Source organism: Helicoverpa zea, chromosome 29 (assembly GCF_022581195.2).
Source record: "Helicoverpa zea isolate HzStark_Cry1AcR chromosome 29, ilHelZeax1.1, whole genome shotgun sequence".
NCBI lineage: Eukaryota > Metazoa > Arthropoda > Insecta > Lepidoptera > Noctuidae > Helicoverpa > Helicoverpa zea.
Genome location: NC_061480.1, coordinates 188270 through 203679, shown reverse-complemented (window position 1 = coordinate 203679; position 15410 = coordinate 188270). Strand labels below are relative to the sequence as shown.

The 15410-nt window shown below is 37.1% G+C and overlaps 1 protein-coding gene across 1 annotated transcript in view; it reads right to left on the bottom strand.

Moving 5' to 3' along the window:
- Positions 1-5441: 5441 nt before the first annotated feature.
- Positions 5442-15410, bottom strand: part of LOC124644222 (exportin-7-B) — a 29490-nt gene continuing 19521 nt past the window's right edge. The window contains exons 16-24 of the mRNA XM_047183473.1: positions 14495-14654; positions 13605-13795; positions 12978-13107; positions 11946-12027; positions 10876-11014; positions 9497-9574; positions 8016-8122; positions 7175-7389; positions 5442-6224 (exon numbers count right to left, since the gene is read on the bottom strand). Coding sequence (XP_047039429.1) covers positions 6122-6224; positions 7175-7389; positions 8016-8122; positions 9497-9574; positions 10876-11014; positions 11946-12027; positions 12978-13107; positions 13605-13795; positions 14495-14654 — 1205 coding nt within the window. The 3' untranslated portion in view covers positions 5442-6121. The remainder of the gene's footprint in view (positions 6225-7174; positions 7390-8015; positions 8123-9496; positions 9575-10875; positions 11015-11945; positions 12028-12977; positions 13108-13604; positions 13796-14494; positions 14655-15410) is intronic.

Here is a 15410-nt window from a genome sequence, read left to right as displayed (position 1 = left end):
AACCGTGATAGGGAACATTAATATTTAAACTTATACATACGATATACAACTAATAAGTGTTATAATGTAACAACGTTATATTTTTAACATAGCCGAGTCTAGTAGTAAAACAAAATCGGACTTTACTTATGAATTTCAATAGATGGGTGACTGCCTAGCCTTTTCCTATAACGGCTTCCAATTTAACTAGGTTTGTTGTTCTTGGAGCGACTGCCTATCTGACCCCCTCAACATAGTTACCCGGGCACGACATACCCGTAGGTACGATTGGTCGTCAGAATTTTTGAGGCAGGTCACCCATCAAAGGTCTCACCGCAGCAAGCGCTATCAAGCCACGAACCATTCAGATATGTTACTTTTGTTCTACCTTATCAATTTATTTCTATTATGGGTATTATAAATGTATACTTTTAATTAAAAAAAAATAACATTACAAGATGCATGCATAGGTTGTAGATCTAAGGAAACCTAATGTCCGGATTTAAGAGTCTATATCTAGACACAGCCAGAATTCTACCAGAAACTGTGCAGCTTTTATCTAAGTATAAGTAAAGTCCTGTTTAAAATAGTGGCGTTATGTTAACATCCGTGTTCAATTGTTATTTTAAAACGTAGCTATTTAAAACGCAAAAGTATCTTAGCGCAAATAAGCGCAGTTTTTGCGCAACTTTGCGCAACCACTGCGCATCTTTGCGCAACCACCACGGACCTTAACACAACGCGATACACACACCCTCGCGGACATTTCACCTAAGCCTGCACACATTCATGGAATGTCATCTCTTAGACCATTTATACATTGACAAATAGACGCAGGATGGGATAAACGAATACAATAGGCATGCTGACACGGTAAACAAATAGTGATTCTAATAAAGTCCAAGTTCATTGACGACATAAGCGACAGTTTTCTCAATTCAACTGTTTACAGTGAATAATTACTTTCAATTTTCAAAACCAACAGTTGTTTTAAGAAAAATCGGTCGCTTATGATGTCAGTAAACTTGAGCCTAAGTCTTTCAGATTAGCTATAACATGGACACCAATAAAAAAAAAACTGTACGAAAAAGGGGGATTTTACAAAAAAAAAAAAAATACCTAGAAGGGACATAACACAATTTTTTAAATTTTTAGCAAGGGGGAAATAATACGGGTCCAATACTTTCAGTTAATCTAAAAAAACGAACTAGTTCCTTTTCTGTCATTTGCCCATTACTTACAAAGTAGCAATGTAACGCTATAAGTCTATACACTTCCTGCATCAAAATGTTTTATTGCTATCAAAAACACAAGGGACGCAAAATTTCCCTATTAAAGTCCAATTTATCAATCATCAGTTAACTTCTATTTGAAGAACAAATCATCATCTCCCGAGCCTTTTCCCAACTATGTTGGGGTCGGCTTCCAGACTAACCAGATGCAGCTGAGTACCAGTGTGCCACAAGGAGCGACTGCCTATCTGACCTCCTCAACCCAGTTACCTTAGCAACCCAATAGCCCTTGGTAAGACTGGTTGACAGACTTACTAGCTTCTGACGACTGCCAAACATATTCAATGACAGCAATCGTACGAATAAATATGGCAGATTGACATATATTCTATACAAAATCTGTCAAAACGTCAAATATTTCTTCAAATAAAAATTATATGGCGATTAAAAAATCGGTCTAGAACAACTGTATACACACATAATTATGTCTAGCTGTATCTCTTTCACTCTTATTACGTTAGAAGAGTACGACAATACAACGAGTAGGTATAAATATTCTTTCTTGTTAATCATTTCATAAATGAATCGGTCGACACTTATAATAAATGCATAAGTAACTCTTTGTTGCAAAACTGCTGAACCGATGTTGATGAAATTTGGGCAAACTGAACACCTGGATAGGTGCCACCAGTAATACCTTTGACACATAAAAAACTTGGTTAATATTACGGTGTTTACGGTGTTATTTACATTTGTAAATTAAATAACAGTTGGTCTTTCAAGTTGGTCTATATTAAGAGTGGGTTGCACCATTTAACTATAACGATATAATGGCGTCCACGGCCGATTTCGGCCACGGCGGCTGTTCTCACTCAAGGAGATCAGCCAGCTGCGCAGGACATATTATAGTGCACGAGCATTTGCGCAGACACAGGTGCACTCACTATTCCTTCACTCTCATAACCCGATGGGACGGCAAGCCGACACCACCGGAAAGAGATCAGGCGCAGGACCGACATTTACGTGCTCTCCGATGCACGGGTGAATCAATCACCAACTTCCAGACTACGGGCTGCTTTGTGAAAGGTTAAGAAAACCCACAAAGCGATTTCGGCCCGACCCGGGAATCGAACCCGAGACCTCGAGCACAGCAGCCGCGCTTGCGACCACTAGACCAACGAGGCAGTCAACTATAACGATAACCGAACCACTGTCAGTTCTCAAATCGCCGATGTGACCAAAGTATACGGCTGGTTATGGTTTGGTTATCGTTATAATTAAATGGTGGAACTCACTCTTAATATAGACCAACTGTTATTCAATTTTCAAATGATTTATTTAGTTAATTCAGACAGCTGCAGCCAGACATAACATTATTTGCTTAATTCGAACAGTATTTTGTTAATTGTCATACAAAACGAATGCCTTTACATATTTGCTTTATTTCTATCGATTCTTTTACAGCCATTCCACGGAGACAAGTCAGGTCTATTTTCAAAAATAACCATTTACTTTGATAATAGAACTTGAAAATTCCAAGTAAATCATTGTTTTAAGAAAACCGACGTTTATGTTCGTCGGGGTAAACGGACCTTCATAGGACAGAGTATCTGTAAGTCAGTTAAGTCAGTGGTCAGCGATAGTTGTATTTATTGTTTTTTTTTTATAATATTGTATTTCATACAAGCTGTTAATAATTATAAAAGCAATAAAAAATACTTTTACTTGTGTTTATACTCGACTGCAGAAAAGGGGTTCTTAAGGAAATTCTTTTGCAATAGAAATCCACCACGTTTTGTGAGTGACACAGACTATATTTTATCCTGCTACGGGAAATAGTTCCCTCAGGACGCGAAACAGCATAAACCATTTCACTGTTCACGAAGCAGACATATAGTTAAACAATCGGTGTGTATCACATATGACTCATGGAACAGAGAAGTTATCAAAATCGATAGAAATACAAAAAATATACGAAAAAAAAAAACACATAAAATTCATAACAGAAATGACGTACCTACATAAAAAAGGAACATGTTTTACACACAACACATGAACGGTTATCGATAAACTAGTGACGTCACACGGCATACGATATAATTGAGAAGTACACTATCATCTGTCTAGCCTTTACCCAACTATATTGGGGTCGGCTTCACGTCTAACCGGATGCAGCTGAGTACCAGTGTGCCACAGGGAGACACTGCCTATCTGACCTCCTCAACCCAGTTACCCGGGCAACCACCAGGTCCAACCAGGTCAGATAGGGCAGTCGCTTGTAAAGCACTGGTACTCAACTACATCCGGTTAGACTGGAAGCCGACCCCAATATAGTTGGGAAAAAAGGCTCGGAGGATGATGTTTATTTGCAAAGGCTCCGAAAACTACTGATTTGAAAAATTCTTTCACTGTTGGGTAGCGACACTATTCCTGAGTAACATAGGCTACTTCCTATCCAGGTGCGGGAAGGCGGAAACAGCTAGTGAAATCACCAATGATGTCATATGCCGCGATGCGTAAAACTAAAGTTAGGATCTTAAAAAATCTAGACAACGTATTCTTACATTTAAAGAAAATCACGGAGAATCTAACACAGCTGTTTAATATTATTCTTAAAAGGATTAAAACAAAAAAATAATATAATATACACTATTTTGCAAAAAAAAAACGTGCACCTATGAAAATCTTGGTTTTAAGGACAAGCAGCCTTACTACAAAAACTTAAACATCTGTTGAGCACTTGTCTAAAAAATGTGGCTGCAAAACGGACTTTATTTCAACGCCATAATCTGTCATTTTTTTAGACAAGTGTTCAACAGACGTTTATAAGCTTTTGTGGTATGACGGTTTATGTTTATTTCAAGTGGTAGACCGCGGCGCTGGTACATAAAGAGCTTAAGAAGGAACATGGTGGGTTTTAGTCAGTAAGAGTCTGACACTCCCTCATGCTGCACCCACAGAGGGAGGGGGCATTTGATGATTTCCCACCAAAAAAGGGCTTATTGTCACTATGCTAGCAACATATTCCAGTTATAAAAATCTTTTGAAACATACATAATTATAGTAATTAAAACAAAAATTCTCACAGATACCCGTTTTTTTTTTGCAAAACAGTTTTCTATAATAATAATAAAAAATACTTGAAGTTTTTAAATTGTGATAATAATGAGTCGCAGACGCCTCTGAACTAACAGGTTTTATAATTATTATTTTATATCAATTAATTATAATCATATAATTATATTTATTTGTTTCTTTTCTAATGTACTGAGAATTTCTAAAAGTATTTAGTATAGGAAAATCCTTGACTGGTTTTTGAATCAGAATATTCTACATAGAATAAGTGAATACCTTTGTCTACCACGAATAAGAATTTCTGGCTGACAAAGTAATAAACGTTTTATCTCACGAAAGCGGATAAGGCATACTAGTGTGTGTAAATTGTGTTTGTATGTGTAGGCTCATCATCATCATCATCTCAGGCATAGGACGTCGAGTCGCCGACTCACACAAACACAACGTGCACGTGCATGTAATATTTACACATGTATGGCTTAACCGCTTCCGTGAGACAAAACATTTATATGTCCGAAACTTAGCGATGTTTCAAGTATACGTAGTTTCTTTCTAAGGCCAGTTTTTTCAACATTTAAACACTAAAAAGTTGATGGTATTCACTCGATATATTTAGAGAAAAATATGAAGGAATATGAGTGAACCGAAAGTGGTGGTATATATTTAAATTCTTAGTACATTGTTAAAGATTTAACATAATTGAAATAACGGTAGCATGTCAAAGCAGTTTGTCGTACTTAAAGTAGTTTTAGTACAACTACATATCTATGTAAAAGAAAGTCATGTTAGTTACAATACTTATAACTCAAGAATGGCTGAACCGTTTTAACTGAAAGTAGCGGAAAAAAGACATAGGATAGTTTTTGTCACCATAAAAATGAAATTTTATTAAACAATCAAATAGTTTGATAATTAAGACGATTCTGAATTCATACACCTTATTATAAAACGTGGTTTTAAAAAATCAGTTGACTAAAGCTATTACTAACGGCCAGTTTCTTCATCAAAAGTAAAAGTCAAAGTAATGTTTAAAGTAAAAGTAAAGGTCAAATTCGTTATTTCAAGGCTAAAGTGACAGCAAAATTATTAGAAAAAATGAATTTGACCGTTACTTTTACTTTACACATTACTTTAACTTTTACTTTGGCTTTACTTTTGATGAAGAAACTGGCTGTAAAGCGGGTACTTCTTAAAACCACGTTTTATAATATGGCGGATAGGGTTTTAATTCAAGTAAAAAAATAAAGAGAATTGACTTATTGAAGCAGCAAAAATTCATAATAAACTGTTGTTTGAAGAAAACTAATAATTTATTAGTAAAATAAAACTACTTTTACTAAGAAATTATTAATATTATTTAATCCCGACTTTTCGGATCCTTTACAGCATCCATGGTCAGAACAAAAGGTTAAAAGAAGTCTGTAAAAGTAAATTTAAAGTTTCATTTTCACGTTGTGTTTTTATACGAACGCCCAGAATCATAATTCCTAACTAATATTATAATTGTGAAAGTAACTCTGTCTGTCTGTCTTTTCTTCACGCCTAAACTACTGAAACGATTTGTGTGAAATTTGGTACAGACATAGTTTGAAACTTGAGAAAAGACATAGGAAAAATATTCCGGACATATAGCGCCATCTATTGGTCAAACCAAAAATCTGCCGGAAGTCACTATTCCACGCGAACGAAGTCGCGGACAAAAACTAGTTATTTATAAAGATTTTGAATTTTTTTTTTGTCAACTGGTCAGTGAACTTAGACTACTAGTAGTAGGTACGACAAACGGCTGGTCAAGACTACCGTTACCTCTGGCGACTACCGCAGTGGTGTGTCAGTTATGACGTCATCATGTCACTCACGTTGCCGCCGCTGACGCCCGCCGCGCCCTTCAGCAGGTCGTTGATATCCCGGCGGAACATCGACAGGTTTTGTGTGAACCTAGAATAGTTGAATAAACTGTTAGTAGTTAATTTTAACAATGATGATGTCGCCCTAGTAGGTTATCGGCCACGGTGGCTGTTCTCATATAAGGAGATCAGTCAGCTGCGCAAGAAATTAAACTGCATTCACATTTGCTTGGTCACAGGTGCACTCCCTATTCCTTCACTCTCATAGCGCGATGGGACGACAATCCGACACCACCGGAGAGAGATCACAAGCAGAACTTTAAATTAATAGAACTAATAGAAGAGGATTTTACATTTATTTGCTAGGAATACATTATTTTTTTACATAGGTAAGATCAAAAAGCCTGGCAGAATACATTCACAAAATCAAAATTCATTATACACAAAACTTTTTTCTCTGACCTTTTAATTCGCCTATGGAAAAACAGATTACTATTATTGAAACTATAATGTGTAAAGTGAGGGAGCGTCAGACTCTTACTGACTATGTTCTCTCTGAAGGCCTCTATGTACCAGGGCCGCGGTAACTAGCGCTAGCAACATAGTTAGGGAAATGGCTAGGCCGATGATTGTTCTCACCTGTCCCTATTCTTAGCATTTCCTGTCTGATGCGGCCGAACTGCTCCTCATTGAGCAGGACATAGTCAGGGAAATGGCTAGCCAGATGGTTATAAAGTTCTCACCTGTCCCTATTCTTAGCATGTCCTGTCTGATGCGGTCGAACTGCTCCTCATTGAGGAGTCGTAGTTGGCAAATGGCTAGGCCGATGATTGTTCTCACCTGTCCCTATTCTTAGCATGTCCTGTCTGATGCGGTCGAACTACTCCTCATTGAGGAGTCGTAGTTGGGAAATGGCTAGCCAGATGGTTATAAAGTTCTCACCTGTCCCTATTCTTAGCATGTCCTGTCTGATGCGGCCGAACTGCTCCTCATTGAGCAGGACATAGTCAGGGAAATGGCTAGGCCGATGATTGTTCTCACCTGTCCCTATTCTTAGTGAGCAGGTTAGGTTCGATGCCGGCCATTAAGCCGTTGAACCAATGTGCCAACTGCTGCTGCTTGTCGCGAGGCTGCTGGGAGATCATGTCCTGTCTGATGCGGCCGAACTGCTCCTCGTTGAGGAGTATCAGCCCGAGGAGAGGACGGGACATCGACCACTGGTTGCAGCAGTCTTCGAACATTATTACGTTTAGTACCTGAAAACAAATAAGTTTTTTTAATGACTTCAAAAAAAGTTGCGAGTTACTTTGAGCTGTGTGTATGTACTTACGTATATTTGTGCACGACTATCTCGTGTTTAGTTAGGTAAATTATTACTATTATTGAAGTCGTTTTTTTTTTATAAAATGTTTTTTTAGCTATTGTTATCATAGTCCACCTAAAACGGAGTGGATTACAAAAAAAGCTGACTTCTAAAAAAACTCTTTTTTTTTAAAGTAGATACATAGCTTTAAAATTCGGTGTCAGAAGTTGCAGCCGTATGTATTTATGTATTTTGCCACCCAGACCAATTTAAAGTTTATCTAAAGAGCAAGCGAAAAAAGTATTTTAAAGTATACTGTTTTTGAGGATAATCATCAAATCATCCAGCTGTGGGTTAGCAGCGTGAGGGAGTGTCAGACTCTTACTGACTAAAACCCACCATGTTCCTTCTTAAGCCCTTTAGTACCAGCGCCGCGATAACTCTTGAAACACTCATGCAGCCCGATACCTACTTACAGTACTTAGTATTTCACTGTACATTTTCACGTTCAATTTCCCAGTTATTTTAAGAATAGTATCGTTTATATTATCGATTAACTTGGTCCTAAGGTAAACTCACAGTGGCTAACAGTTGCTGCATGATCTCGGGGCGTCTCTGCAGCACCTCTATGAACATGTTGCTGGTCTCCGGCGCCGCCGCCCGCGGCGTCGACAGTTTACTGCTCGCTGTGGACGAATAAATTAGTTAGTAAAAATACAATAATAATTTAAAATGATGAAGTTTTGTACCGTAAAGGACGACATTACTGTTCTGATATGGAAAATAATTTTATTGTTGGAAAGTGACACTATCCCGGAAAACATCTACACTAATATTATAAAGAGGAAATATTTGGTTATTTGTTTTTTCGTTTGACATATATACTGTAAAGGGTCCGGAACTACGTGATCGATCTGAAAGCTTTGACTGTTAGGAAGCTACACTATTTACGGCTATCAGTCTCGGCCGTAACGACCTATCGTACGGACGCGTGAGGTCGTCGACCTCTGTTTGATAATTTACAATGTCGTTGCTGAAATGTAATTCGTGCAATTTAGTCATTAGTGAAGTTCTCGCTTTCCTACAGAACAAAATTCAAATTATGGACGAGGAGAGTATTGTTAAAGTGTGTAGTTCTTCGTTTAAGAGTGAAGATGTGGACACTGCTAAAACGTTATTATTTAAATCAGTGAACACGACTATGAAGAAAGTGACCCGTAAAGGGGAAAACAAAATACGCCGTGATTTAGAGGATATCATTGGCTTATTCAAGAACACAGATCCGGAAAGTATTCCTATATTTGTGGCGAAAGACTTGCAAAAATTGCCCCCCTTGACATTCGATCACATTACATGACATGACGTATCAAGGCTGCTTAAAGATATTATTGTCTTACAATCCGAGATTAAGCAGATTAAGGAGTCGTTTATTACAAAGGAGCAACTTGAAGAAGTCAAAATATCCAATAACAAGTCGTTAACAGATAATAGCAAAAGACGTGGCGCATCTACTTCTTACTATCCCTTGTAATAATATGGTGAATAGTGGACCGATTTGTACTTTGGAATCATTGAAGGAGGCGGAAAATCACGTTGCTAAGTCTCCAAATGAACACCTTGTGCATCCAATAGTAACAACAAGTAATATATTTTTTCCATGTTCGCGAAAACTTTCCAAGTTATAGTTCGGCCATTCAGAGAATGCGTTCCTGACACGTCGCGATTGAACTGACGACGTAACTTTGCAATGGCGTTGCAGTTACGATAAAAATATTTTTGCTGGTTGTTTACCGTTTTAACAATTGAGGAGCATTAAAACAACATTATTATATCAATAATCAATGAATGTTATTACGTCGTCAGTTCAATCGCGACGTGTCAGGAACGCATTCTCTGAATGGCCGAACTATAGTTATACTAATATTAAAAGCTAATCAATAAAAGCGAAAGTTATTTCAGCGATAAATAGCCTACCTGAGATTCAGGTACTTGAAGTAGAGTTCGCTATGGACTCGGCTAAAACAAAACAGTAATATATAATATTACATGTAAATACTCACATTTCTGCACTAACTGTTTGAATAGATATGTGACTATATGATCTAGCGTGGCGCAGCATCCTGTACATACACTCGTATCTGAAACAACAACAAAAATCATTTAAATTAGAATTATTTCTCAATCCTTCACTGTGTGAGAGTAGGCCTGTGCCCAGCAATGGGCCGATAAAATGACTCATAGTATGTCCCAAAGTATTTTTTAAGTCTGATCTTTAATGTGTACACTACATCAGGTGAGCCAGCGTGTCAGCATATTCCCTCGGAAAGACAACGCTCTGCGCTCTCTCTCTATGTCTGCATTGTCCTTGAGGTCTGCGGTGAGGAAGTGCCCGAGATATCTGAAGCAGTCTACGTTTTCTAGTTTCGAGCCATTTAACACGATGACAGGTATATTATTATCTGTATAGATGTGGGTGTACATTTGTATCTCGGTAAAAACTACCGGCTTTTTAAATTAGCACGGGCCGAAGCCAAGTACCTATGTGAACGGTGAAGGGAGACGTGCTGAATTGTTAGGTGTGATTCGAAATCGTTGCTGTGTGTCTGTTGGCATTGTAAAAGCTGTCTGGGTTTCATTATCATTTTGAAAAAAAATCTAACCATTCGGTTCAAGATGGCAGCCATATGGAGAGTTCGATAGGTGGTCGGCGATAAGTTAAGTGTTTTCAGCGACTGATGCTGTTGCTTTGGGATTACACCAGTCGTTGAAAGCACTATGGAAATAATTAATAATGGCGTCCACGGCCGATTTCGACCACGGCGACTGTTCTCACTTAAGGAGATCAGTCAGCTGCGCAGGACATATTATAGTGCACGAGCATTTGCTTGGACACAGGTGCACTCACTATTCCTTCACTCTCATAGCGCGATGGGACGGCAAACCGACACCACCGCAGAGAGTTCACACGCAGGACCGACATTTACGTGCTCTCCGATGTACGGGTGTATCAATCACTATAGTTCGGCCATTCAGAGAATGCGTTCCTGACACGTCGCGATTGAACTGACGACGTAACTTTGCAATGGCGTTGCAGTTACGATAAAAATATTTTTGCTGGTTGTTTACCGTTTTAACAATTGAGGAGCATTAAAACAACATTATTATATCAATAATCAATGAATGTAGTTACGTCGTCAGTTCAATCGCGACGTGTCAGGAACGCATTCTCTGAATGGCCGAACTATAACTTCCAGTCCAGACTACAGGCTGCTTTGTGTAAGTTTTCTAAAACTCACAAAGCGATTTCGGCCCGACCCGGGAATCGAACCCGAGACCTCGTGCTCAGCAGCTGCCCTTGAGACAGCTAGACCAACTAGGCAGGCAGTCACTACGTATGTTCAACTGTGAAAGCTTGTAGTTAGGTATGTAATGTAATTACCTAGAGCAGTAAGTCCTTCAGAGATGGAGCACAGTATGTAGAGAGTGGCGTCGGGCTGTAGCGATGCCAGGAACGGCATGTGGTCCTGCGCCAGCCTCTCTAGCAACACGTAGTATGTCTGTGATAGCTTCGGGTAGTCCTGAAATATATAAACAATTCAGAGTTTTATATCGGGTGTGTCGTAACTAATCACATTAAATCCTATCGCATATACTTTATGATATTCTATGGCGAATTGTAAAAAAAATAACCTAATTCATTCCAGTGGTTTAACCACAGGAGTCATTTTTCAAGGGAGAATTTCAGTTGTTTGTAATTGACTGACTTTTATATCGTGTTCTAATTTTCGCACATTTTTATTCCATTTACTTTGTTTGAAAAATTCATTTCTTTTTATTTTTTCGTATTTTTCTTTTTTTTTTTTTGTGAATCGACTCATATTAACCAGTATATTAACGCATTTCATTTCATGTGATAGTGACACACCTCATATGCCTAATTACTTTTGCTGCATATACATGAGAGTAAGAATACAACGTTATTTTTTGTTTGTGCGAAACCTGAATATAGTTTGTTCAGAATCAGTAACTGAATCGATTCCAATAGTTTTTACACCATGTTATATTTTTTCCCAAAACGTTCTAAAAAACTTTGAATGTTGGACACCACAAATAGGTGTTTATTCTCGCACAACGGCGGTGACGGCGAGTTCATAGCGGGCGCGAGCGCACAGTGCTGTCGCGTTGCGCGGCATGTGTGCGTTTTGTGGTGATTATGTATTTTTACGGACAGTCCCGTAACTTAACAAGCTTATAACTTTGTGATTTTTCATGATACGGTTTTGAAATTTCGTACATAGATTCTTTACATAAAAATACTAGATAGGTGTATCAGGTTTCGCATAAACAAAAAATAACGTTGTATATCCTGCATCCAGGCTTAGGTTTTATTGTGTACCGAAAAAAACACTTATCAACTTTTTCACTATTAAAAAAGTTTGGAAAGAACTACACCTTGAGTTTCACACTATTATTATAAAGGCAATTAAGTAGATAATATTTGATACATACAAGTAGATCGCTCTGTGGTATACTGAGCAGTAATTTGACGAACATATTGAGTGCGTTATCGAGTGCCTCGTCACCGTATAGCCTGAAATACAAAGTAGAAGAAAATAAATATAATCGAATTTACAACAAATATTTTCTTAATTTCTTTGTTTACCTGTCTAAAATTTGTTTTAATATTCATTCAGTATAAGAAGCCCAATTATTATTTAATATCGAAACAAAAAAAAGTCATATCAAGATTGTTTATTTTTAGGTAACTGCCTACTCAAATGGAGTACATAATTATTTTAATATACTAAAGCAATTCTTTTTAGCTGTACCCAAAACTACTACCATTTAAAAAAATCTACAATCATCTTGGGAAGCTACACGATCGAGTAATATAGGCAATGTTTGATATCGGTACGGGAAGTATTTTCCACTAGAAGCGTAGTTTAAATATAATATTTGAATATTTTTTGTTTGAAAACTGCCGTTGTTTAATTGATATTATTATTGATACACATGCAAACAGTGCACTGATGTGTGTCCACATTATTTCTAGGCTATTATTATAAGCGAGGTCAGATAGTCGCTCCTTGTAAAGCACTGATACTCAGCTGAATCCGGTTAGACTGGAAGCCGACCCCAACATGATTGGGAAAGGGCTCGGAGGATGATGATTATAAGCGAGGTCTTCTAATTAGCTCTGTCGTCTATGCATTCTTTCTATTGTTAATCCAAACTAATATTATAAATGCAAAAGTAACTCTGTCTGTCTGTCTTTTCTTCACGCCTAAACTACTGAACCGATTTGTGTGAAATTTGGTACAGACATAGTTTGGAACTTGAGAAAGGACATAGGACATTTTTATTACAAAAGAATAAAAATAAAAAAATAAAATTTCTTTCGGACATCAGCGCCATCTATTGGTCAAACCAAAATTCTGCCGGACACTATTCCACGCGAACGAAGTCGCGAGCAAAAGCTGGTTTTTTATATAGCAGTAAGTCTTTCATAGTGAACTAAATTAATAAATAATAATAAGTTACCTGAAAACGCCAAAGTTAGCATAATTCCCGCAAAGCGCAGCCTTCAGTATAGAGAAACATAGTGAAATGCCTTTCAGCTTCATCGCGTACATCTGCTTCTTAGCCACGTCTATCGTTAGTATTCTGCTGCCTGAAATATACAAACAAATAATCGATTAATTTCAGGAGAAATAAATTATTATTGTAAAAACATACAAGTAAAACATAAAAGTGAAATTGTGTATGTTTGTCCCTCAATCACTCTAAATCTACTTGATGGATTTTGATGAAACATAGCAGTAATATAGCTTATATCAGAATAACGTATAGGCTACTTTTTATTAACATGCGGAAAGTCGTTACCTCGAGATGGCGGTGATTGAATCGCTAGTAGAAGCTTATGTAGATCATCATCTCCCGAGCCTTTTCCCAACTATGTTGGGGTCAGCTTCTAAACTAACCGGATGCAGCTGAGTACCAGTGCTTTACAAGGAGCGAAAGCCTATCTGGCCTCCTCAACCCAGTTACCCGGGCATCCAATACCCCTTGGTGAGACTGGTGTCAGACTTACTGGCTTCTGACTACCCGTAACGACTGCCAAGGATGTTCAATGACAGCCGGGACCTACAGTTTTCATTGTGCACTTACCATAAGCACAAATAATGCTAGAGAGTTCTCTAAACAGCAGTATTCCGTTGGGCGAGGACACGTCGAAGTGAAGCCGCTGGTTTCTGTTCTGCGCGAGTTCTGCCGTCAGCTTCAGCACGGGGGTGGTCAGGGCTGGCTCCGAGAACCACACTTCTATGCCTCGGAGTAGGACTTTCATGTATACTGGGTAGCTGGGGGACAATAATAATTGATATTAAAATTTTAAATATATACATATATATATATTTATCAAGTTTTAATACAAAAAAATGGTTTGAACATTTATGTACAATTTGCAAGGCTATTTTTTTTGTATTTATTTCTTTTACAGTTCGGTATACATTCAATATTCTGCGTTTATCTGTGACGTTTTTAATATTGAGCAAAATTATCACGTTTTTTTTGTGTGGGGCCCCTCTAAAATTATTATTTTATTCCAATATTAATTGCGTGACAAGTTGTACATTCCTCCTACCTTCTATGAAAATTTAAACTAGACAGTTTATGAAATACTTACAACCTAAAAACCCTAAAAATCTATATAAATAAAAATGAATTGTTGTGCGTTAGTCTGATTAAAACTCGAGGACGGCTGGGCCGATTGAGCTGATTTTGGTTTTAAAATGTTTGTAGAGGTCCAGGGAAGGTTTGAACGATACGAAGTTCGCGGGATCAGCTAGTTTCTTAATAATCTTTTAATAACCATTACTAAGTCCTTTTTTTGTTATGGAAATCATTAAATGACTCCTCCCGCTGTGGGTTAGCAGCGCTGAGGGAGTGTCAGACTCTTACTGACTAAAAACCGTCGTGTTCCGTCGCAGGCCTTTTATGTACCAGGGCTGCGGTAACTCTTTCAAAAAAAAGGTAAATTTTATCAAAACTACACTCACATCCAATCAAACAGCATCATATAAGTAGTCTTCGTATTGAAAGCGAACGCGAGGCCTCTAAGATCTCGCGCGAGGCCTATCAGCGTCTTCTTGGCGTCCTCAGAGTTGAACATCGTCGATTCCGGACCGCTTAGGAGGCCGATTATACTTTCGAAGGCCGCTGTGAATGTAGAAAATGGTTTTCTAAATATGTAATGTAAAAATGTAAATATATTATTTATTTCTTAAATACAATGTGTAAATTTAAATGTGACGTTGAGAAAAATATGAAAAACTGTAAAATTTAATAATAAAATAGCTTTGAATGTTGTTTCATTAATTGAAACGCAATCAAATTACTTTATTTAAACGTAACTTATATTCTTATGTGGAAAATGTTATTTTATATAATAATTTAAGTTTAATTTAAGTTTCTATATAATAATTTAAGTTTAATTTAAGTTTCTATATAATAATTTAAGTGTAATTTAAGTTTCTATATAATAATTTAAGTTTAATTTAAGTTTCTATATAATAATTTAAGTTTAATTTAAGTTTCTATATAATAATTTAAGTTTAATTTAAGTTTCTATATAATCATTTTAGTTTAATTTAAGTTTCTATATAATAATTTTAGTTTAATTTAAGTTTCTATATAATAATTTTAGTTTAATTTAAGTTTCTATATAATAATTTTAGTTTGTAAGGAATTACTGAACCGATTTGTAAAATTCTGTCACTGTTGAATACCTACACTCTTCCCGAGTAACATAGGCTATATTTCATCCCGGTACGGGCAGTATTCCCACGGGACGCAGGTGAAAACAGTAAAGAAATTTTGAGTGAGTAGTTTCAGAGTCAAAAGTTTTAAAAAATCCTCGACAATTCAACACATTTTCTTGAAAGTTCAAGGTGTAAGTGAAAACACCTTGAACTT